We start from the raw sequence: 25,684 nt of genomic DNA, 5'->3' as shown, positions 1-25,684 counted from the left end.
GGTGAAGTGGAGACAGTAAGGATGATAGGGCACAGTATTCATTAAAATCTGTAATATAGTTGGCTTCTCAGTTTGGTGGTAGAAATTTTTATTTTTTTATTTTTTATTTTTTAATTCCACTTAGTTGATGGTGGGTGGTATACCGGAGATCGCTGTATTGTTGAAAGGCATACCAGGCCTTTTTTTGCAGCTTGTCTCAGTGAAGTTAGATGAAATAATATGTTGCATTTCCACTACCGTGTGGTATCTCCTCCATGAAGCATGGCTGGGGACTGTAGAGGTCTGTTGTCTGAACCGTAGTGACACTAGGGACACTGGTCATTCAGAGCTGTCTGCTGTGATTCTGTGATGCGGAAAGAAAGGTTTGAGTTCCAGCACACTTTACCACTGACTTAGAGGTTTTCCTGGGCTGTTGCAGGGAGGTGTTTCCCAATTGCACCCTTTTTAAACATGTCAATGAAGTTTGAAGAATTGCTTAAAGACCTAAAGAAAGCCTACTCCTACTTATCACAAACCTGTTTCATTTTGCTGTTTCCTAGAACAAACAGTACCTGCTCACTTTCCTGCTAGCTTTCCCTCCCCCTCACAAAAGTCAACAGCTAATTTTCTTCCAACTTCCATCGTGACGTAGGATACCCACGTGTGTCTTGAGCCTGCTTGCCCAAGTACAAGATGATGTTTATGCTTGCCTTATCTTTATGGGTGAGCTGTTTCTCCTGTGATTTCTGATGCAAGAGGATAAAGAACAAGTGAGTGGAAACAGGCAGCAGGGATGCTATTCTGGCAGAATTTCTGTGTTGACTTGGTTCTGTTGAGCACATCAAAGCTTTAGAGGACTGCTGAACCCGTTTTCAGAGTGTTGGTCCTAATCTGTTGCCACTAACCAGAACTGATATTTTTCTTCTTCCCTGACTCCCTTCAATTGCTGCCACAAATCAGCTTTCCTCCTAAATGGCTGCAGCAGCATCTGAAAGACACAAGCACATCAATTCCATTTGGTGAGCTTTGGGCCATCTGTTGTGACCCAGACCTTTTATTAGACTCAGCTTGGTCAGGCCAAGTGACGGTGTACCAGGATGGACTATGTGGGCTGCATAAATAACTTCTTTCTCTTCTTTTCCTTGATTCTGAAACCACTTGCATTTCTGAGACAGGAAAATGCACTTAGGTGTTGGTGAAATGATTTTGTTGCTTGGCTACTTATTGCTTATCTGCTGTAAAATTTGCTCTTTACTCTGGGCCAGTGTGCCTTTACTGAGAGCAGAAATTAGTCTCTATTAGACTCTGTCTAAAATCTAATTGACATCATATTTATTAGCATAATCACACTAATGGATCTGCTTGTTTCAAAAGAAACCCAGCTCTTCTGTTGTTGTTGTTCAGGCACATTAGTGTTCAATGTGCTCTCTTTTTAGCTGATAGGTCACCTTAAACTGTGCTCCCTAATATGAGGTAGAAAATTTGCTTTATGAAATAGCGTGGTTTTGGCTGCACTTAGGCTTTTGCTTTCTAGTCCGTGGAGTCCAACTACTATTGTCTTAAGATGTGTTCTTCTACAACCAGTGTAATGTTGATCATTAGATTAATGTTGATTAAATGGAATATTTAAAAAAAAATCTGTTCGTTTCAAAGGGAAAAAAAGTTTTTGATTTTTGGGGCTGTGCTCTTCCTCTGCTGTATAGAGCCAGTCCCTATGGAATCAGTTAAGGAGTGTTCCTCTGCAAGGAGGAGGAGCTCCTGTTCTGTTTGCTCTCCAGCACTATGGGAGCACTTGGAGATGGGTCAACCTGCAGGCATCTCAAAGTTAGGTAGTGTATTTCACAAAGCTTTTGTGATTTAACAGTGAAAGTTTGCAGATCGATGCCAAGGAAGCCAAACAGTGGTCTCTATATTGATGAACAAAAGAAATGGTATTTTATATGAACAAATTAATGTCAGCTTGTAATTCACAACAATAAAGCACAGGAAAAATCTATAAAGAAGGAATTAAAGAGAATTGCTTAATAACTGAATATTGAAAGGGACCCGCAAAGATCTCCAAGTCCAACTCCCGACTCCATACAGGGCAACTTAAGAATTAAATCATGCATTTAAGAGCAACTAAATAAGGTATAGTGCATTTAACACAGAGGAACATGGTTAGATTCTGTTGGAGTAATGGGAATGGGAAGGATGCTTCCAGTTCTCTTCCTACAATAAATAAATTACTGGCACATTGTACTTAGTATCTAACTGGGAAACCTGTCTATTCTGGGTAATGCTACTCTATTTATCAAATATTCTCTTTCCTAGTTTTATTTGAAAATCATTTTTCAGCACCTGTTCTAAGCTGGTACATGGCATTTATGAATGTTCAGCCTCTTTCTATTACTCCTAATGTTGCCACGTAACATCTTGATAAAGAACAGATTTAAGTAGAAACAATTTTCTGTGTAGGCTTAGCCTTGAGGAAATTTATCCCAAGGCTCTACAGTTGCTGGGAAACTCAATATTTCTTTCAAACATCCCTGCCATGCTTTATCTTTAAAGATGGATTTAATTACTGCCTATTTAGTAAAATAAACATAAAATGTGTTGTTGAATCAAACAGTCTGTGAGCTCAAGTTCCTGGGTGCCCTCTAATATGTGCAGGTGACGTTACAGCACAGGAGTCCCACCAGGCATCTTTTCAGGCTGATTTCATTAGCAGAGTTTTGCTAATCTTCTTGTGATCAGAACCAGGTATTTGTTATTGGTATAGGGAAGAATTCTCAGCTGGATCACTAGAAACCTATGAGTGAAGGGTTTTGTGGCCAGGAGATCAGAAAGGAGTGGGAGGCTGTCTGTGGTGGATCTCCTTGTAAACACGTGTGCCAGCTTTCTGCCTTGCAAATGGCTTGCCCTAAATAGCTGGTAATGGTACCAGGATTTTCTGAATCTTATTTTCTCTCCTTGGTTAGAAGCATTGCCTTGAAGAAATACTGCGTTGATTTTCTGCATTGCTTGCGTGGATTTTATTTTTAGAACTTAAATTTAAGTGATACAATAACTATTTATCATTAATTTGGAGACCATTTTGAATTCACAGCTCTTTAGTATCTTTACTGGGCCTCTAAATTTTGGTAATTTAAACCCTTATCAGAATTTTTCTCTATTTGTGGTAACATCCCTTCTATTCTTGTAAGGAACATTTAGAGAGCTGTTGTTTGTTTTCATAAAAAGTCATTTGCTGAGTTTTTTGAGGAGCTGTTTTGTAATTTTTTTTCATTCGTACCTTTGCTTTTTGAAAATTTGTATTCAATTGGAAAATACAAAAACCAAAGACAAGGGAATGCTGTATGGTTATCTACGAACTTCATTCAAATCCCCCCCTTCTAATGTTTAACTTCATCGTTGTCATGAAGTGAGGCAGAGTTTAATTCCTTTTTTTATCAAGTTTCCACAAATTGTTGTCCCTATTTCTTTCAAGAGCAGAGAGTTGTACGGTGAAATTTCACCTTCATTTCCCCTCAGATTTAAGTTAGCCTGGATAAATTGGAAGGCTGCTACAAATGAGGAAGAAAAGATGAATTCTGCATGAGGGGTATGAAACAAATTCACTTAGTCTATCAGAAGAAGACTGGAGATGAGACTTGATGAGTTAACATCACAGAGAGTAAATAGCAATAAGGAAGTAACTGGTAGATAGTTTTCATTCTGCTTTAAATTGCAGCATTATATATTTTTTTCAGTTATTTATTAGTATGGCAGCCAAAGGTCACACTATACCATTCATGGTAAGAGACCATTATCTCCGGTGTAGCACGTCATCTTTTACTTAAGATATGAGGGAAAGAAACGAACAAGACAAAGAACAAAGGGAAGAGATCAGAGTGGGAAGTTAGCAGTAATGTGCACGTGGGCCTGTGACTGGTCGAGTTTGTCATATACTGCTCACTTTTTGAAAGTAAAATTAATACATGACATTTAAAAATTCCAAAGCTGTTTACTCACCCAGCACCATGGGGTAAGTAGCAGCTAGATATTCAGAGCAAACCTGCAGGGAGAGGGGGTAGCAGTCCGGCAGGCCCAAAGTCAGATTTTGCACCATGTTTTTATTGCATGCAGTAAGTGGAACCTTAACAGACAGCTCGTTGGTCTTGAATTGAACTCCCATCCTAGTTTCCTACAGGAAATTTATATTTACTTCTTGTGTTAAGGAGCATGACTTCACGTTGTGTTCACTGAAGGCTATTAGCTATAGTGTGGCAGCAGTTAAGAGAAGGGGGCACTATTATTATTAGCTAGAAGTTTTCCTTTTGTTTCAAGACAAGCTTTTTCCCTGCTCTACTCTCTATGTGCACTGCTTCTCGGACTGCATATGTACTGCGAAATGGCTCAGTTTCCAGATGAGGTGTTTTGTATTTTATGGATTCTTAAGTATGCTGTATGAAGAACACATTTTTAAAATAAATAAATAAATAAATAAAATATTAACACCATGTTTTTTTTTTCTTCTCTCCTCCTTCTGTGCCCTTATCCCCTACTGTTTTTAAAACTAGGTATCAGATTGTAGTGGAAATAGTTCAGGCAACCACAATCAGCAATTTTCCCCAAGTGAAGAGGCAGAAAGGTAAGAATCCATTTTGGTACTGGTCACATCTGTTGTTTTCGTTTTGGAAATCTATTTGAACTCCAGAAATATATATGCAATCAGTTTGTGGGGGATTTTGAGACAGATTTGAAGAATGCTATGCTTTTAGTATTTCAATTCTGTTTCATTTGTCTGATTCTTCTTCACACTCCTGTGGTGTAAGTATTTTTCCCCCACCCCTCCCACCACTATCTTCAGCTAAGATGATGGATTGAGTCGAAAGGTCATATCTGATGCTTTTATTTTCAGAACATGCTGCATCTTGGATTTCTGGCACTGCAAATTCTTATGCTAAGAATCTCGTTTCCTCTTTCTTTTTAATACAGTCCATTTTCTGAAGTCTGTCTATTCTCCTTTCAAAACACAGGATGAGGAATGATGCAGCATAATTGTCAGTCAGACTTTATTTTGACTCTTCGTTGTATTATGTTTTTGTGTTGTAACACAGAGTGCTCTTAAATCCTTCTGCAGTGTTTTGGCAACTGCTGCCTTTTGAAATACACATGCACTTGCATTTTACATTTGTACTTACATTTAGTTTATATACTCATTTTTGTGATATATTTCTCACAATCTATCGGAACTGTGTTATGTTTTCAACAGATTATATTGATGGCAAAAGTATCAAACCAAATTTTTGCTTGGACAGATACATTTAAGGTATACAAAACCATTGTAAAAAGCAATGGACAATATAAATTGATTTGCTTATAAACAAATCTAAAAGGTCTTGCTTTTAGTTCTTTGTGTCGCACTTTTAAAAGTGATTCAGGTGTAATAAAAAAATGCTGAAACAGAGAAAATAAGCACCCCTTATGGGGGGGGGGCACACTAATTTTCAGTCTGAAGAGTTTGGTACTTTATTTTGTGCTTAAATTTCTGAAAGTACAGGGTTTGTCAACGCTGATACACGTTTCTTTTACATCCTAAAATAGAACTAGATGTACGTTCCTTTAGGATATATTGGTTTGCCAAACTGAGGTAAAAGTAAACAGTTTTTGCTCAAGTATATCTTACAGAAAGAGAAATACTGACTTTTTTAGATGAAAGTTAATTTAATGGAAAGTTGGCTTCATAACATAATAAAATGAAACAGGGAAGTTAACTGAGTAGAGTTAACAAAAGCAATCAATCTTGCTAAGCCTATATTGCCATTTGTGCTATCATTAGTCTTTGTTGTGACAAGAATTGATTTAGGGAATATTTTTAGGCAGTTTAGGTTCCTACAATTAATTACTGATGCTCTTCTCTGTCTAACTGGAGTTTATCCACTCAACTATCCACTGTTCTAAACTGTGAACAGAAGAGGTTTTTCTGAAGCTACAAGTGCCTGACTCTTCAGAATGGATATGAAAAGGCTAGTGCTATTTATTCTGCCAAAGTAGACCTAGTTTCACTTATTCTGTGGTGAAGATGATTCTGCATTTTTATGGCCTCTTGAATTTTCTTTTGGATTTTTTCTTTTTTAATACAGGTAAAATTTCACTAGCTGACGCACTGAAGTTTTGTGTTTGGGTATTGACTTGCATTATTAGTTTAGTCCTGTGGCAAACTTGTGTGTGATTTAAGAGCTCAGCTGATGATAGATGACTGCTGCTGGCTGTTTTAGCTAGTGGGGCTATAGAGGTTAGTCATTTTATTTATTAAACACCTAATGATAATTCAACACTGGATATTAGACTATATTAGATATTAGGAAAAATTTCTTTACTGTGGGGGTGGTTAAACACTGGAACAAGCTTCCTAGTGAGGTGGTTGATGCTCCATGCCTTGTCAATGCTCAAGAGGCATGTGAATAATGCCCTTAATAATATTCTTTAACTTTTGGTTAGCCCTGAAGTGGTCAGGCAGTTGGACTCAATGGTCTTTGAAGGTCCCTTCCAAAAGAACCTTTCTATAAATAGTGTGCCTGAAGAAAGTAGTGACGTGTTTTGTTTGATGTATGTTGAACATTATGTTCAGGACTGCCCTATAATACAGTCCTATTATAATTCACACGCGTTTAAGGCAGATTTCTCATCTTTCAGTTTCTCCACTAGGGCTTTCATCTACCAAAATTTTTAGTCTCAGTTTGTGTACAGTAAACCTTAAGAGGAGCCATCAAACCGTAGCAGGCTAAAATCTAATCCTGGAGGGTTTTTGTGTCTTGTTTTTTCTTGAAGGAGGTAGGAAAATTTTCCTAATGTGATAATGAATCTGAATTTTAGGAAGAAAAGTTTAAGGAAAAAAAGCTGTGCTGCCTTCCTTGAAAATAAAAACACACACCCAGAGCTAGCACAGCTCTGTGCAGATTACAAAAGATGTTTGAACGTTTCTAGAACACACCACCACATAAATAATGTCACCATTTTATATTTGCCTTTCTTAATGCCACATCATACCACTACCCTGCAACAGCTAGGTTTCATGGTGAGTAACTAAACAGAAGCTTTATGCAAAATGTGTTTGCACAGTCCCATTTGTTCCCTTTTATTTTTTTTAAATCTGTTCCCTCGATACCTGCTGAATATCTGTAAGTGTGTAAGTGTGAGTGGTCAGTGTATGAGCATCTTCCCTTTCCTACTAGTAAATCAGCTTTTTGTGTCGTGGACATCTCTTGGCTTTGATTCCATCCTGGTGATAGATAGTCTTACTATCTATTCCCATTTGCTGATGGCAAGATGTATTGTGAGAGTGTGGCTTTGTTTTGAGTGCCTGGGTATTGACCTGGAACAGCTGAACCTGGCCTGGCCAACACTCTGCCCAGCCTGCTATCCTATGTCAGAGTGCAAGAGTAGAGCGAGTATAGCATAATATGTACACAAACATTGTCTTGACTGCCATCAGTTTGAGGCATGGGGCTTTCCTGGGGCAGTGCTTTTAATAGGAAAAGGTACAGCAACAACTATGTGAAGCAGGTAGCGTAGCATGAGCGGCCAATACCCTGCAGCAGTGAGTGCTTGCCTACTATCTAAATAAAGTCGATGCTGCGCAAGTGCATGACTAGCAAGTATGCCTGAGAAGTAGTGTGTACCCATGATGTTGAGTGAGGAGACATAGTTAAGTCTCTTGAAAATGACCAAAAATACTTTAGTTTATAAAAAAGATCAGGTGTTTATTATTTAAGGGTGAGTAGCCTGAGGACTGGGTTACAGACTATGGTGACTTCTCATATGAGCTACAGTTGCCTGACTTTTTTATGGTTTTATCCAGTGATATCAAAGTATTCATTTAGTATTACTGCCCAGAGGTGTTTGAGAGGAATGTTTTTCCCTCAGCAGGGACAAGGTTCTTAATTTAACTAATGTTGGTGCCACCTATTGTCAAAATATCTAGCTGTTAAAGCCCTCTAATATGAGCAAAAAGTCCTTTAGAGTACTTCTGAACATCATTGTATTAAACCTTCTAGTGAAAAATGGCATGTTATAGGGTCTTTTTTCTTTTCAGATTTCTATCTCTTGAATCTTCTGGCATGTGAGCCTAGAAGAGCAAAGGAAAACGTACAAAAGCATCTGATTCGTTTTAAGCAGTAAGTTTTGCGTTTGACTCCCTGAGAGAGTCAAATGTCTTAAAAGGTTGAGACAAAATAATTTGAGAGGTTATGACTATGATGCCTGTTGTGGACGGATAACATAACTTCTCTGTCCATGAGAATTGCTTTTGGTCATTGCTAAAGCCGAATGATAAGAAACCACGTGTAGCATTGATGTTTACAGAGGTGCTGACAGTTTATTTTTGGAGTTGAGCAGGCCACTGTAAATAGAAGCTGTTATCTTGCATGCTGGCACTACGCTACCTCCCTCATTTACACTTGCCCAAAACTGCTGAATCTTTTAGCATACAGGCATCTGCTTTATTTCTCCTAACTGACCTTCTACATACCCTCTTCTAAAATTGTCAGGGTCATTCCAGCAGTGACTGGAGGAGGAGGCTTGCTTTTCACTCATCCTTGTTTCTTCCTATTGATATTTTTGGACTGTGCTCTTTTGTACAGTCAGACTGTGCTCTGGTTGGAAGAATAATAGCTTTGTACATCTTTCTGAAAAACAAAAACTCAACCCTCTCTTCACCTTGTCTTTTGATAAGGATTGATCTCTTGGAAGTACCAAATCAAATTTGAGCTAAATTTTAGGATTTTTTTTAGCAAAATCTGCATCTTTAATATTATGAAAGACTACAAATGCTTATCTGAAAATTCTTTTACCGTATTCTAGTAAAGCTGTTTTTTTAAGAGGATCAATCTGTAGGCAATTGTGCCGTGAGTAGGAGAGGGCTTGAGCTTCTGAAAGGTAGACTAGTTCTTAATTTTTCAAAAGAAAAAGCTTCAATAACAATCATGAATTAACCACAAAAATAAGTTCCTGCAATAGTTTGATGTTTGTTGTAGTGTAGTTACACTAGTTCTAATGTTCAGCAGACGGATCTTTGTTTCTTCTCTCACTGATGCTGTATTACAGGATCCTACAGGGACCCCTTTTCACTAGATGCTCTTTAAAACAGTAACAATAACAAAACAAAAACAGAAAACAGACAAAACCTCTTAAAGGCATGTACTTGTCTTAGGGTAAAACCAAGCAAACGTCACACCAGACTGTTTCCAACACTGAATGGAGTTATTTGACTGACCGTCTACTTTTCTTTGCCCTCCACCTTTTATGTAACAGCATGACCAGAAACCATCCTTGGATGATGGGATAGAACTGTTTTTTAGGCACCACACTGTAATTGACCACAGGACATTCCTGTTGAGAAAATTGTTCCTTTTCAAGCAGGGATTGTGAGACAGGTTGAATAAGCAGCCATTTCTGTAGGAAGAGATCTGCTGTGTTACAGTAGATTTCTCCTGCTGATCATTCCCACTATACATCTAGATATTTGCTGCTATAAGTGGAGCTCAAGACTTGTACAGAAACAGAACTGTCTGGGGGTCGACTTTTTGTGTACTGTAGCTCTGAAAGATGCTTCAATGTTCAGCTGTAGAAAGGGACTTTTCTTTTAGAAACTTGGATTCCAAACTGACTTCGTTGAGTGGGTTTTGATGTGTGGGTTTGTCAAGGTGATAATTTAGAATGAAGTAAAGTGGATACTTCTGCATTCCAGTTCATTACAGGTGCCATCCAACTTAATTATGACAAACCTAGATGACTTCCCACCACCCCATCCTCCACACAGGAATAAACATGCATACACAATTATTTTTACATAGCGTGTTGGCAGTGTTGAAAGAGCTGCGGTTGTGCTTGCATGTACATGTGGAGCAAATCCTCTACTCAGCACTGGTGAGGCTGCACCTAGAGTAACTTTGTCCAGTTCTGGGCCCCCACGAACAAGAGAGACCTAAACTTACTGGAAGGAGTCCGGTGGAGGGCTACAAGATGATCGAGGGACTGGGGCACCTCTGTGTGAGGAGAGGCTCAGAGAGCTGGGACTGCTCAGCCTGGAGAAGAGATCACTCAGGAGGGAGGGATCTCATCAACGTGTATAAGAGGTGTAAATACTTGAAGGGACAATGCAATGAAGGTGGAGACAGGCTCTGTTCAGTGGTGCCCAGTGACAGGACAAGAGGTAATGGTTCCAACAGAGTGGAACACAAGAGGTTCTATCTAAATATCAGAAAGCATTTCTGTACTGTGCAGGTGACCGAGTCCTGGCACAGGTTGCCCGGAGAGGCTGTGGAGTCTCCCTCCTTGGAGATCTTCAACAGCCACCTGGACGTGGTCCTGGGCAAGGAGCTCCAGGAGACCAGATTACCTCCAGAGGTCCTTTCCAACCTCAGCCATTCTTTGATTCTGTCACCGTTGTGGATGAAGGTGAAGGTTGCAGTGACTGATTGTTGGAGACTCATTTGATTTGTGGTTTTCAAGTCAGTTACATAGAGGAGCTTCCTCTTTCTCCTCCTGAGATCCTTCATGTGAGCTAGTGATGGCAATGCCTCTTTTCTGCAATTGATTTGGAGAGATGACCATCACTGAAAGAGGGAGGGAAGAAGGCTGACTAGTCAGACAGAAGTGACCAAGGGGAACACAGACAGAAGCTATTTGTGGTCAGTGTTATTTTATTGTATAGTACCCATGCTTACTCCCACACTCAAATTTGTCGTACTGCCCCTTTATTTTTTGTTTTGCTCAGCTGTGCAGCTGTGACTGATGGGGAAGGAGGTGTTGCACTACGCCTTTCTAATGATCACTGCCTGAATTGTCTATAATCTCTCTTTAAGGATTTTCTCCTGGATCTGTTGCCTGAAACATTTGGGGTGTAGCACAACTTTCAGTAGCTGACTTAAACCGTCTTTTATTATCATGGACGGCTTAAGTGTGGAAAGTCAAAACACTGTCATATTGAAGACTAGAGATGGTGTACCAAAGGGAATGGGACTTGAATTGGGGTGATGCTTGATTAGTAACTCAAGGTACTTTTATCTGAATATGAGTTCTTTCTTGGCTGCAGTTCTGTCCTGTGGTTGAACTAATCACACGCTTCTGTAACTGAGGTGATGTGACCAGTATTTGTTTGCACTGGTGAGCAGTGTTTACGTGACTTGATGTGATGGATTTGATAAAGAGCTCTGAATCTGTCTGCAGATATTTGCAGAACTTTTTTTTTTTTTTCTTTTTTTTTCCCAAGGAGCTGTGGAACCTTTGGAGGAAAAAAAACAAACAAACAAACCCACAACTGAACAAACAACCAAAAACAGTGCTAGCACTGAGAGCTTGAGATATTTGAGATGTCACAGGGATCTAGGATGTATGGGAATGGCACAAAGCTGTGCCAGGGGAGGTTCAGACTGGATATGAATAGACTAGGAAGAATTTATTTACTATTAGGGTGGTCAGACACTGGAACAGGCTTCATAGCAAGGTGATTGATGCCCCGCGCATGTTTGTTCAAGAGACTTTTGGACAATGCCCTTACAATGCTTTAACTTTTGGTTAGTCGTGAAGTGGTCAGGCAGTTGGACTCGGTGATCTTTGAAGGTCCCCTCCAACTGAACTTTGGACCATTTGTATTTTTAATATTTTCCAGTGTCAGCTGAATTATACAGGGAGGAAGAATGCAAACCTTGCTTCTTGTTCCTTGCAGGTTGTGCTTCTGAAAGCAAGGCCCTCAGTGAAATAGTGAAAAACGGCCTGGACCTGAGCTCCTTTGAGAGTTGTAGCTAGGACATGACTGGATGTAACTTCTTGCAGGACCCAACAGAAGAATGCTGATCTGAACTGTGGTGTCTGCATATGTTGCAGAAGTGGTTGCCAGACCGAAAGGGACAATGGCTGCGATCAGCAAATTGGCTGGGTAGCTGTGGATAAGCGGAGTTTGGCGTTGTGCTCTTGGTAGTAACTTTGTTTTGATGCCCTTGGGAGGGCTGCACATTAGCCTTCGGGGTTTTTGGCACCGCATATCTTGTCAAAGTTTCCCCTGATAAGGGGAATTATTTTGGAGGACGTTATTGAAAGAGCCTTTAGCTCCTTTGGGGATCAAGTCTCCCATTAGCTGTTGCTGGAAAAAGTGTATGTAACTTGTGGAGGGAGTGCCAAAGAAGCCTCTGTCTTGTTTTGCTGCTGATGAGCGGGTTTTTTGTTTGTTTGTTTTTAAGGGAAAAAAATATCCAAAAGCTGTAAAGTGTGGCTAAAAAAAATGCGTTCAGAGGATGCATTTCCTATCTTTGCACAGTGATGGAACAGTGTCTGTCTTAGTAGCATGTAGCTGTTCCTCTTTTTCCTTTGTTGGTGCTTACTGAAGGGTATGCAAGTAAATGCAAGCCTCTTCTGTAACATTCTGTTTTTATTTGGCTTATGCAATGGTACATGAACGTAGAGAACAGCTTATATACTGATTCTCAGAAATGGCAAAAAGGTTTGTGTTTGTATTTCAGTACTTTGGTGATGGGATCAGGAAAGAATACATTAAAAATAAAGTTGGCTTTATAGCTTAAAATGCCTTTTGGTAGGGCTTAATATGAAAAATAAACAACAAAAAAACAAAAACCACAACAGTTTAGATATGAAAATCAGAGAATTTTCAAAAACCTCAAAAGACGAGCAATGGTGTTCCTGGCCTTCCCCAGCTTACATGAAAATGCTCCTCCTGATTTCTGCTAGCTTATTTTCCTACTGTGGAACAGGGAAGTCATGTTCAATGTTCATTGTGCATCCAGCCCGTCTCTCTTGTTCTGCAGCACGTTAGCACAGTATTTGCAGGAATGCCACTCATGAGCCTCCTGGTTTTTATTTGCGAAGGGACTTCACTGCCAGGCTTTTGTGGTGACCAGGCAGTCCCCTTTGTTCCTGGCGCAGGAACAGGTTGGCAGAGCGATCTTCATCTCTCTGCCCCAAGTGTTTCTGACGTGGAGTGGCTCTTTATGGGTGTAAAGATGTTTAGGAAGGATCTTTGCTAAGAAAGTAATTAATCACAGGAAGCAACTGGGACGTAGGGCTCATTAATCTCCTGGACACCTTCTGCAATCACAGGATGATAAGACTTAAAGTGAAGTAGACATGATGACTTTTGCATGTCTGTTTGTTTATTTATTTATTTATTTACAACTCCAAACCTTTGGAAAGTGTGGGTTTTCAAGCCCCAAGAATCAGTCAGTTCTGCGGAGTAATAGCTACGGCTTCAGAGGAATAAGGGAGCAAGATGTATTAGCCCAGCTAAGACAGAGGAGATGAGAGTGTGTGGGTGTACCCTATGGGCATCATAGCTGAAAGGAGAGGTGAGACAGATCTGGGCAAAGTGTTCTGGTGTCAGATCCACACTTGTCTGTATGAATGTATTTTGAGCCCAAAGAATTTAACCTATTCTGAGAACTGTGAACTTATAGAAACCATCTTGGAGTCAGGTACAGGAGGGGAAATGTTTGGTCTTAATCTTCCGCTTTAAACTGCTGTTCACGTATTTGTATTAATCCTCAATATTTTAAATTGAGGGGGAGAGCTTTTTTGTACTTACGGTCTTTCCCTGCATTTTGTTGTTCTCCTTTCCTTTTCTCTCAGTAATACTGGTACCTCTGGTCAGGGAACTGAAACACTAAATTAAATGCTCTATTGACTTCCCTGTGGAGATAACATGCCAGGAAAACAGATGGCTTATTTTTTTCACGGTAAACTCATTTTATCTTTTGCTTCAGTGAATATTATCTCTGTAGTTCACTATTACATGGCAGCTCAGATGCAAATGATACTTATCCAATAAAACACTAACAATCCTTGAATCAGGAAACTTCCATACCAACATACATGAATACATGCAGCGAATAAAGTAAGATTAAAAATACGGTAAAAGATTTTGGGAGAATATCTATGTTCCTGTTACATTCAGGAAGCTCCGTATACTTTGAGTTGTCCTTCAGTATATGAGTGAAAAAAATTCAAGTCACATGCAGTATTTATATGTGGCTTTGAGGGGAAAATAAAAGGTTGGAAAGAATGTTGAAAGATACCTCAGTGTATTAGAAATGTATTTCAAATACCTGTTTGAAGTCATACCGAAGAGATTTTCTTTTGCTGTGCATGCATTCACAAACCTAGCTGCACGGTTGTTCCTTTCTAGCAAGCGTTCTGGAAATGGAATGCTGTTTTCATCCCCATTGTTTTACTAGTGTTTGGTGTTTTAAAACGTAGAATAGATCTCTATCATTTATCTCTGAGCAGTCAATTAATCTTGAACTGAGTACAAGCCACATACTTTGCTATAGAGCTCTAGTTGCAGTCTGCAAAAGCGGGATTTTTTTCATCGAACAAAAGTATAATAAAATTAGTGTAGAAACATGAATCAATTTCACCCTGCAGGTATAAAACAGGCATGATTTCAACACAGTAAGATTTTATCTGCTTTATCTACTCCTTTATTTTTTTTAAGGCCCTACTGATTAACTAAAGAAGCTGGAATGTAGAATATACAATCATCATACCTTTTATTACCAAGTCTTATTCAGCTGTCTGTCTTTCTGATGTTCTTTACTACTTAACATTATCGTTTAGTCTTGCTGTGGCATGATAAGATTTTTCTTAGCCATCTCACTATTTTGATTGGGCTTCAGTAAATGTTACCTGAGGGAGAGACTGATTGTTGTACTGTTCGCACCAAGCTCAAGAAATTCGGATTTACATATGAGGTGCATGGGAATATGAAATGCTGGCCTGGAGCGGATTGAGTCCAGTCTCTCATGACTCTAGGTAGTCAATGTTACGTTCAGTAAGGTACGTAAACTATCAGCTCCATGAGTAGCTATACACTATGGCTGCAGGTAACATCCTAATGCAGTTATGACCTGTAGTAAATTTTAGATCTGTGTCTTTTAACAAGCTATGGCAAGAGAGCTGGAGGGGGATCAGCATTCAATGGATATTTGAATACGGATTTTTTCCTGAACTGTTTTATATAAGCGCTTGAGGTATCATAGGAGAATATTTCAAAATAATCATTGTTTCAAACACAAACTTTACAGCATCTGTACTCACGCGCACAGTTGATTCCTGAATGACAAATGCTGTGATCAGGCAGGTCACAGAGGCATTGGTAAGAAGATGTTTTTGTGTTACAAAAGATGGTCTTTGGTTTGCTGTATTCTCAGATTCAAAAGGAAAAGAAACTGCAGCAATGAAGGCTGACCTACTGAGAGCTCGCAACGTGAAAAGGTATATTAATCAGCTGACAGTGGCAAAGAAGCAGTGTGAGAAGAGAATAAGGCTCCTGGGAGGGCCTGCTTATGATCAGCAGGAAGATGGCGTTTCTGATGAAGGTGGTGCCCCTCAGAGTCAGAAGGTATGAATTGAATAACACGTTGTCTGAAGGTCATTGTAAACATGTTAGTTCATATTAACCCCACCGTCATTAATCCTCGTTTCCCCCAGGAGTCAAATGTAAATTAATTGCTGCATATTTTATTTATCTTGGGAAATAAACACTGCAGTGCCTGGGAAGACTACTGATGGTTCAGGATGGAATATTGCTAAATGTGGAACTTCACAAAGGATCGGGTGGCTTATAAGTGTGTGTAATTTTGCAGGCATATTGCATACAGGGAGTTGATAAGGTCAGGGTAGCAACTTTCTTTCTAAAAAGATTACCAACATATGTGCAATGTTTCTTTGTTATATTTACTGTAGGAAATACCTGTAGGTTTTGTAATACTGAGTTACTCAAAAGCAAACACTTACTTCTGGAAGGCAACTGGCAAAATTAAGGGCAGTTGCTGCAGAACAGCTCTGTTAGAGCTGTTGACCGAATGCTGATTTTCCACATCACTCTACTCTGGGATTGAAAAAAATGTAACTGCTGTGATATTAGTCAGCAGCTACAAAAATAAAATCATGGCTAATTGTCCTTGCTAAACTTTGTTTAGTTGCTTCCTTGTGTAATTTACTCTGTCCCCTTTGGGCAAAGCACAGCAATTTGTATATTCCAATTAGAAGATTTTATCTTTTTCGTATAGGTAGAACAAAAAGAAGTTATTTCTTCATTGTTGTGGTTTAACCCGGCTGGCAGCTAAACACCACACAGCCGTTCGCTCACCCTCCCCCCTCCCTCTCTGGGATGGGGGAGAGAACCAGGAAAGTGAAGCCTGTGAGTTGAGATAAAAACAGTTTATTAAGACAGGAATATAATAATAACAATAATAATAATAGTGATAATGATAATAGTATTAATAATAATAATGTGTAAGAAACAAGTGATGCACAATGCAATTGCTCACCACCCGCTGACCGATGCCCAGCCTATCCCCGAGCAGCCGGCCCCCCCACCCCGGCCAGCCACCCCTATATATTGTTTAGCATGACGTCAGATGGTATGGAATACCCCTTTGGCCAGTTTGGGTCAGCTGTCCTGGGTCTGTCCCCTCCCAGCTCCTGCTGCACCCCTAGCCTGCTCGCTGGCCTGACAGAGCGAGAAGCCGAAAAGTCCTTGGCCTGGTGTAAACACTGCTCTGCAACAATTAAAACATCAGCATGTTATCAGCGCTCTTCTCATCCTAATCCAAAACATAGCACCCTACCAGCTACTATGAGGAAAATTAACTCTGTCCTAACTGAAACCAGGACATTCATGTAGGGATCTTTTAGTTTTGTTACGTCCTTATAATAATTGTAACATAGTGGCACACATCTCTGTACTTTTTCTTGTATTTCTCAATATTTATGTTCTTTTAGTTGTATGACCTGAAAGAGAACCATTTCCCTGCTTCCTCCCCCTTTCATTTGTCCTTAAAGCATGACCTCAGATGGCATGTCATAGGTTGTGCCAAGGCAGCCTGGATCTGTTTCCTGAAGTTGGATGTCGCCAGTAGTGCCAATGAGAAAAGGACAGAGAGAAGCGCGTGGCAGAAATGCATGGGCCACTTATGCTACTGTGTAGACACCTTTCAGTGCCTGCTGAGATACTACGTACTTTCCAGGGTAGATATATGGTGACAAACGATTGTTCAGGGTCAGGTAATAAAGCTGCATTGGGTAGGGGCGTTTACTGTACTGGTGGTGGAAATGATGGGATCTAGTGCTGCTCTGCTTCTAAGGTTTGGATGTGTTTCTATAAAGAAACCCTAGAACCTCCCAAAGTAGTAAATATGGAATTTGCTTCTTTGTTCTGTTATTCCCAACTCTGTGGGATGAGGAAAGAGGCTCAAGGTGGCTGGATTAGAGACAGAGGCCACAATGGTCTTCTCTGAGCACAGAGGAAAGCCCAGGGCTTGGCTGTGGAAGGGAAGTTTTCTCCACTGTCATTTCTTCCCATCCACTGCCTGTTTTCCAGCAGCTGCTGTCTGAGCTCTTCAAGGCTGCCAGTGCTACTTTGGATGCCGGCCCCTTCTACGTGGACAGCATTGATCAAATACTTCGGCTTTTCACAGCAAAAGGGGAAAGGCTTGAGTAGATAAGCTAATGTGGGTATGCTGCTGCTGGAGGCCCATCACCACTCCTTAGAGTCGGGGTGTGCCAGCTTGCTGTTCGGCCAGTGCTTAACCTGCAGAATAGCCAGCTTGTGTAGCAGAAACTGGAAGTTTGCATTTCTTTAACATGTATGAAATAGGTCAGAAACAGGCATTTACTGATAGTGGTTTTGGATTATTATTTTATGTAAGCGTAGTACAGAAGCTTGAATACATTAGTAACTTTGGGGAATTTTTGGTACTAGTTGAGCAAAGGACAACTGGACTAGTGGCCTTAGCCGTGTGTTTTGGTTGCATTTCTGCATCCTACAGAAAGCTTCCCCTTGTGGTTGCAGGGCAGTAATAGCATTGCCGGTAAATCTTTAATGCATGTTCTCATTATGGTCTTAAATTTGGAGATGGATTATTTGGAGCTGTCAGTGTTCTTCTGTTACAGATTAAAGAAACAAAAAAGATGTGATCTGAAATATTTTTTTATTCCTTTTACAGCAGAAGGTGATTGAAAAACAGTGTTGGTTTTCGATAAATATATAGAAGTCTTGGGATTGTATAGATTTTGCATGTTTCAATTACCACGTTATCCTTAATGTGTAAATTATAACCAAATGTTTAAAACCAAAAAAAAAAAAAACAAACCAAACCAAAACCAGTTACCATCTGAATCTGATTTCTGTCATTAGCTCTGATACTGATTTATACTCTGCCCCGGGTGTCAGATTTGCTTCCAGAAAAAATGCAGTTTTAATTAGTGTAAAATATAAATCATCTCTTCTAATCTGCTCCTGGTCAGTGCAGTTTTAGTTCTTTTTCTTGGAAACTGTACCTGCACAGTACTGCAGTAACTTAATCGAGTTCTTCTTGTCTGCATTCATTTAGCAAATGATTTGTTTGGTCTGTTGCGTTCTGTACAACATCCAAATAACAGCATCTGTGATGCTCAATGTGTGGAGCTGCAGTATCTCCTTAGTGTAGCCATTCTATGAACCATCAGTGGTAAAAGGAGCTCTGAGCGATCTGATCCTTGACTAGCTGTGAAATAGCGAGGAAAATTCCACCCAGAAATCATCTGAAAGCTTTTTGAGGCAGAGGCAGTCTGTGTTCTTCACTCTGCCGTCAAGGACTAGGCTGAGACTCCTGCAGAAGAGCCTGCTTCCACCACAGTCCTTGGATAGATGCCGACTTAACTGGTGACTGATCAGATTTTCACTGTGATGTGAAGCAGAATTCCTCTGATCTGACTCTGTGGAGCAGTTATCAGCTGTTAGAGTTACTCATATGCAAATGTGGTTGTAGTGAATGGGAACTTGGTCTGTTGCACAGGAATACGGTACACTGCATCTGTGCCATAACTGGTGCATAAACAAGCCCTTCCAAATTAAATAGTTGTTTTATGTTTGTCTCCAGAGAGGTGTTGTGACTGTCCAGCCAGTGAAAGACTTCAGGGAGTTGCCAAGACCAGGTCTCTGTACTTTAAAGGTCCAGGAACAAAATTGTTTTGTTTACTTTGTTGGGGATGCTGGTCAAAACGCCTGCTGGAAAATACATTTCTAACCCCTTCCAAGTACTTGGCAAAGCCTTGCACCAGCTGTGGCATGTTAGTTACTTTGCTGTTGGAGCAGGGAATGGATGTGGCTGCTGTAAAGCTGCTGTTTTTCCACCAACGCAGAAGCTGCTCTTGACTTAAGAGGACTCGAAGGGTTGCTGTTGAGGCTGATAATTCTAAGATTGTATCTGCTAACTGGCTATTAGATTTGAGGGTGCACACGTGCCCTAATGCACGTGCGTGTGCCAACATAGCTTAATGCTTTGTACTCTAATCCATGATGATACTGAGTCATAAAATCACTCACTGAGGATAACAGAGTAGCACAGAATCTTGATCTTTAAATCAGAGAAGGAAGACTATCCCACAGAATCCTTCCTGGATTGTATGCACCTTATGACATCTTACAGCTTCAAACCTGAACAAGTCTTTTGTCTTTGTTATCACTGATGTCTTAATAAGGTTCATAGTCCAACGTTTGTAACCTTTTTGGTAATTACAGAGTGGTCTAGCCTTAAATCAAACAAGAGCCTAAAAAGAGTTTGTGAGGTTTCATATCTGCAGGAAAAAGATGTACAAATGCTCTTCTGTGTATTTTTTATGTTTTGTTAAAATAGTTTGCAAGGTAACTATGCAGAAGATTGAGTAAGAGCACTGTTAGGTGCCAGCACTTTCAATACCATGGGGTGCCTGTGCAGTGAGCCCTGGGGTAGGGGAGGGATGGCTGCGCTTACCTTGCTCCCTGCCCAGCACTTACCCACAGTTACCTTTGAGAGGGGTTGGTTGTTAACTGTCCTCCTTGCTGGCAGCCTCTGTGGGGATACCAAGGATGATGTAGGTATAGAGACCACGGTGACCTCTCACTCAAAAAGCAATGGCGTGTGCCATCACTTTAAGCCTCCTTTAAGGTAATTGTAGAGCGAAGTATAGAGCGTGATGATGTACAGCAAAAGCAGCTAAACCACAGACTAGTCTTTGAATTGCCATCTCTGTATTCCTCTTTTTCACAGACTGACATTCTCTGTTATGACAGTAAGCCTAGTTTCAGCAAAGCTGTCTCAGTGTTGTTCAGGGAGGATGTGCAAGGAGTGAACTCTGAAGGACAGATGTTTGTTTTATTCATGTACCTGAATAGCTCTTAAGCTCAGAGCAAGCCAAGTCCAGATGGTACTGGTATGGTGAAGGATGCAGAGGAGGAATGGCACGTGACTACCACTGAGGAACTTTGAAGATGAAAATGAGCTTTTCAACTGAGACAAACAGAATTTATTTAAACGCTGCTCAAAATTTGGAGGAGCTGTTTCAGCCAGAAATAGCTGGCTACAGTTTTTAAAGAGCCTTCTTTAGCTTGGCTTATTAAAAAAATGACTTGTGTCAGTAATTGGGCACGTGAATGTGTATGCGATTCCCTCCTGTGCAGCTTGACTTCAGCAAACGATTTTTCTTAAATTTGAATCAGTGGTTTGGGTCTCAGATGTTAAGCTTAGGACAATGCATGGCTTTTCCACAGAGTTATGTTGATACATGGCCTGAATTGCGTTATTAGCTATTGGAAGACCCACGTTAGAGAAATTATTTATGTCTTAATCTCTCTTGGAATTTATTTGTTCGGGACCAAAATGTCTTAGTTGTAAAATGGAAAGTCACAAGAAGCTAAGATTCATTAGCCCCAGAGTTTAAGGACCTGCTTTTCTTTACAAAGAAAGAGATGTCTGTTGGTTGGTGCCTATGAGATGCGAAAAATATTCATTTTGTTCAACATGGGAAGATCTGTTCACTTTGCTGGCGAAATGCTTTGTTTTCAGGAGTTTCCATCAAAGAAAGAAAAGGCCTGGATTCACAAGAATAGTAGAGGAAGAGAAAGGGATAATGGTTTCTTAATCTAAGGTTTTATTGGCTACAGCATTTGTTTGGGCGTGGGAAATCTGGGTTTCATTTCCTTTTCTGCTCGACTTAAACCCTCATCGTTTTCATCTCAGGAAGAGGAGCCCTATGCAGCATATCAGAGCCTGTCCTTTTTCCTGTCTGTATCTCTGACAGATGCTTCTCAATTTCTGTCGTCACTCCGTTGAATGGAACTGGCCATCTAATACCCTAGCTGCCAGGGTAACAAACTGTAATTGAGATACACCTCAAAGCTGTATGGCCTGTGGCATGGAAACTGCTGGTGCTGCTGTTCGTTTGAATCAAGCAAAAAATAGATTGGCCCTCTTTCAGCTTGGCTCCTCTGCCTCATGGGAATGTTGGATGTTACGTTTTTGGCAATTTCATTTCATGAATGACTTTAACTGTCACCTTAGACCTTTGCAATGTAGGCATACCTTTTGGAAAGAAAATGTTGAACCATATCTGGTAGCAGGGTAGATGCATTTATCTCGTAAATTCTGAAAACTCACTTTTTATTTTTTTTATTTTTTTAAAGAAACAACACTTTTCTAATTGTAGAAGGTCTGTGCAGTTGAATTTAGTCCATGTGTTTCTGGGATGCATGGTGCTCTGTGGGCACATCAGGTAAAGAGATTTTCCCTGTAAGAGATGGGAAGAAGCTGGAGAGGTAAAGGCAAGGAGTTATACCTTGCTTTATGTTTGGAGACAAGGGGATTAAAATAATTCCTGACTGTAGTAGGCAAAGCAATTGCAAGAACTCCTTTACTGTCCTCTGAATGGATGTGTTATGTCAAGGAGTAATGCTGTGCTTTAACACAAGCTCTCAACAGAAGTTGAGAGAAGACATTATCATCTCATTTATTAGGCTGGATCAGATGCTGAGTCTCAGTGCACCAGGATGCCGTGCTGAAATAATAAGCATAACTGTCAAGTTGACACTTTTTTTTTTTTTTTTTTTTTAACCCTGGAAGCAAAATACTTTAAATGTACATTCTGGTCGATCTAAAGCATTACTTTATGCAATGTGACCATTCAGGTAGGTTAAAAATGTTGTCCTGACAACATAGGAAAAAAAAGTAATTAGACATAGGGGATAGACATTTGAGCGGTCTGGTTTTTATTTTAGAATAAAATGTTAAATAATTGCTGGTAAAAAGTACAGATGGCATGTACATAGGGGATGGTAAGTACTGGTAAGAGTAATATGAAGGAATTAGAGTAGTTTGAATCTGTTGGAAACATCAATTATTTATTTTATAAATATAAACTTGTATGAATTCTAACGCAAGATTGAACAAGGCCTTTGGTCTTGGAAAAAAGAACATAGTTTTGTCTGAAAAAGGTTCATGTTGCAGGGGATGTGTGGTGCAGAAGCTGACCAGTCTCATGTGATGCTTTAGCCAAGAAATCAGAGGAGCTGCTTGGACTGCGCTGTGTCTGTTACATATTTTATGTTATGTATTTTAATGTGACTTCGAAATAATGTTGATGAATATAGATGTTTTACACATCCAGTGAGAAACTGGGGTCTGTGGTCAATACATCTGCGCATTTGAAAGGAGTTTTCGAAATTCAAAAGAACATCCTGGAAGAAATGTTTTTCTGATGCTTATGATATGTCCACGTGAGATTCCATGTCAAATAGCAAATACAGAGAAGCCAAGTGAGTTGAAAATGAAGCATTGAGTTTCAAAATTAATTTCAGATTTAGTGTCTGTGAGTAATTAAGTATTGTTCATATAATGATGTGAGGAAAAGGCATTTTGGGATTATTCTGGGCCTCCTGAAGAAGACAGACTTGCCTAAGAATTTCACTTTGAAACTGGAAAGACCGAATTGTTGCATGTACAGACCTCCCATTGGATTGAGACAGGTGTTGCTTTTAGGCATGAAAACTGGAGAGTTGACTCTTTACTTCTGGGAAGAATTCTCATTGTTCTTCCTTAAAATTAAAGGGTGGTGGCTTACATTTGCCTTTCCCCAAATCCACAGAATTGATACTGTGAACTGTAAGTAGCAAAGAAAGAATGTAAATCTTTCAGAGCAGAAGATGATTAAACCACATCAGTTGTCTTTTTCTGGGTTGTTTTGTGTGTGTGTACAGCCGAAACCTGTGGGCAGCTAACGGGAAGACTTCAAGTTCTTGGGAAGTTCACCTGGGAAACTTAGTTTCATTGCCTTAGTTACCCTAATGTGCAGCAATGGTGAAGAGTTGCTGTTCAGTGCCAGTTGGGTATTTTCCTGGGTTTTATACTTGTTTTTCTTTTCTTCAGATTCTTCAGTTTGAAGAAATTTTGGCCAACCCTTCATACCGAGAGCACTTTCGAATCTATATGGAAAGGATGGACAAGATGGCTTTGATTGGTCTTTGGGAGTCTGTGGAGTGCCTAAAGAGTGCTAACAAGGTGGGAAAATTTGCAAGTCCACGTGGCTTGGACATTAACTGCTTGTTTGTAAAATAGCAATACCATGGGATGGGTACTGAGCAATTTAGGTGGCTTTGATTTGTTAGTTTTTTTAAAGCTTCGTAACGTTTGGGGATATGGCAATTAAAAATTCTCCCAGCTCAATTTTGGTACAAATAGCTAAGTTACTCTGCTGCTAAAGGGAAGAAAAAACACTACCTTGTAATTTGTGCTCAAATAAAGTAGGAATGAGAACCCTGAAACAGGGATAGGAAATATCATTGCAAGAATTATCCAGGAGCAATGGTGCAGAGCAAGTATGTAGAGGACTTGCTATTTGTTAGCACTGGGAACGGTTTTTTTGGAAAACTCCCAGGATTCACACTAAAGTGAAATGTGAATTTCAGTATTAAGTATGTTATTTTTTTAATTCACTGTCATTTCATTACTCTCCTATTAAAAAAGATTCTAGTCAGCTAGAAAACACAAATAACATCCTGTAACCAAAGCAGCAAATTGTAGAGCATGAGTAGTGAACCGTTAATAGGATCTGTGGAAATGACTAACAACCAACTCAGAAAGTGTTCATAAAATGGGTTTGGCAGGCACCGTGAAGAGAGTTGTATAAATTAGTTTTGATTTGCAAACTGCTCGTGATTAGAAAAGATGCTATAAAGCATTTTATGACCTTTCAGCTATGAATCCTCTGCTCATTTTCAGAAGAATATTTATAATGCCTTTATTCAAGATTTCCCATTGCTTTAGGAAGTCTCCATCATACCTTAATTACGTTGCACTGTGGAACTTAAGCGTTGTCCTCTGCTGTAGAAGCAGCTTTGATTTTAAAATAAATAAATAAAAGGCGAGCAAGCACATTCTACTATACTAAGGGAGTAGCTAAAACTTCTTTAATTTGGGTCAGTTTAGAGATGATAATTTAGAGAGATGATCATGGGCTGTGCTGCATTACTTCCTCTCTTTCCTGTTTGGTAATGAAAAGTTCAACCTTGTGTGCTGTTCTGTGCTCAGTGGAAATACCTGGCCTCCTGTTCTGGTAAATGTCTCTCTGGTGTACTTTCCTCTCTTCCTTTTTTTTTTTGTTTCCTTCCCTCTCCAAAACTAATTAGTCACATATAAATTGGGAGAGTTGATTCTATCCAGCAGAAGACAGGAGAGCTGATGCAGCTGAACTCTACAATCTGAACTTAAAACAGTGACCAGAGTCTCACTTCAGCACTTTTTTTTTTTTTTTTTAAATACATGCATTTGGAACATAATTCTAAAATCAATGGGTGTGGAAGCTTTGATAATTTTAGACCACAGCTGTTTCTTCACTTAACAAGTATCAGTGTTGTGAAATTGACTGCTTTGCATAGGTGCACAGGCAGAGCGCTTGATCTCAGCGAGAGGTTCACAGATGTGTGCTTATACATCTAGGCATGAAATTAACTTGATCATCCTTCAAATTATGCACCTGCATCCTGAGCCGTCCTAGTATTTTTAACATTATTTCTTACTCTATTCTCCCTCCTCTCTCTCCTTGCTTTGTAGGCTGAAATACCTCAACTGGTCAGTGACATTTATCAGAATTTTTTTGTGGAAAGCAGAGAAATACCTGTGGAAAAATCACTTTATAAAGAAATACAGCAAAGTCTTGTGGGTAATAAAGGCATTGAAGTATTCTACAGAATTCAGGCAGATGTTTACGAAACTCTAAAGGACAGATACTACCCCTCATTCATTGTCAGCGATTTATATGAGAGATTGATCAGGAAGGAAGAAGAAAGAAGTTCTTTGCAACTAACTCCTGAGGACAAAGATGAAGCGGTGAGTCACATGGACAGTTTCTTTCACTGCTTCTTATGATCTGAAGATGATCCTGCATAAAGTGTGTAGAAGCATCTCCTGTCCTTGAGCTTTGGGATTCTTTTTATTTTATTTCTAACGTATTTATAAATACCATCACTTTTGTAGTTCTGTCAGGTAAACCTGCTATGTTCACAGTCCATTTGAAACAAAATGGTACAAAATGGCTGACTACTTAAACTTCAAATTAGTTAAAAATATAATTTCAGGTTTCTAAGCCTTTTGTCTTCCTTATGTTTCATTTTGCTTCTAAGTATCAGAGAACGCAACATACCTCATACAAACTCAATTACATTTCAATTGAAGGAAATCTCACTGGTTAGGTGGATTTGTCTTGGACACTCTCTGTTCCTGTCCACCTTCCATGTCCTAGGTACTGAATAGGTAATAGAAGTTGCAAAAAAAAGGGAGAAAAAGTAATGCAAAAAATAGAATCTTAGTGCTTTTTATTAATTTATGAAATAAATTAATAGGCTATCTTGGAAGCTTAAACTGATTAAAATGACACTGGA

General features: G+C 39.6%; 1 protein-coding gene across 4 annotated transcripts in view; it reads left to right on the top strand.

The window, feature by feature from the left end:
• The window catches only part of SNX25 (sorting nexin 25), a 90,512-nt gene that overhangs the window by 37,644 nt on the left and 27,184 nt on the right, over positions 1-25,684 (top strand). For all 4 annotated transcript variants that reach the window (XM_080590144.1, XM_080590142.1, XM_080590143.1 and 1 more), the window contains 4 exons: positions 4,521-4,591; positions 15,162-15,352; positions 23,175-23,306; positions 24,858-25,133. In XM_080590144.1, coding sequence (XP_080446270.1) covers positions 4,521-4,591; positions 15,162-15,352; positions 23,175-23,306; positions 24,858-25,133 — 670 coding nt within the window. The remainder of the gene's footprint in view (positions 1-4,520; positions 4,592-15,161; positions 15,353-23,174; positions 23,307-24,857; positions 25,134-25,684) is intronic.

The sequence above is a fragment of the Anser brachyrhynchus genome (genome assembly GCF_964034855.1).
Source record: "Anser brachyrhynchus genome assembly, chromosome: 4".
NCBI classification, from domain to species: domain Eukaryota; kingdom Metazoa; phylum Chordata; class Aves; order Anseriformes; family Anatidae; genus Anser; species Anser brachyrhynchus.
This window is presented reverse-complemented; position numbering and strand designations above follow the sequence as displayed.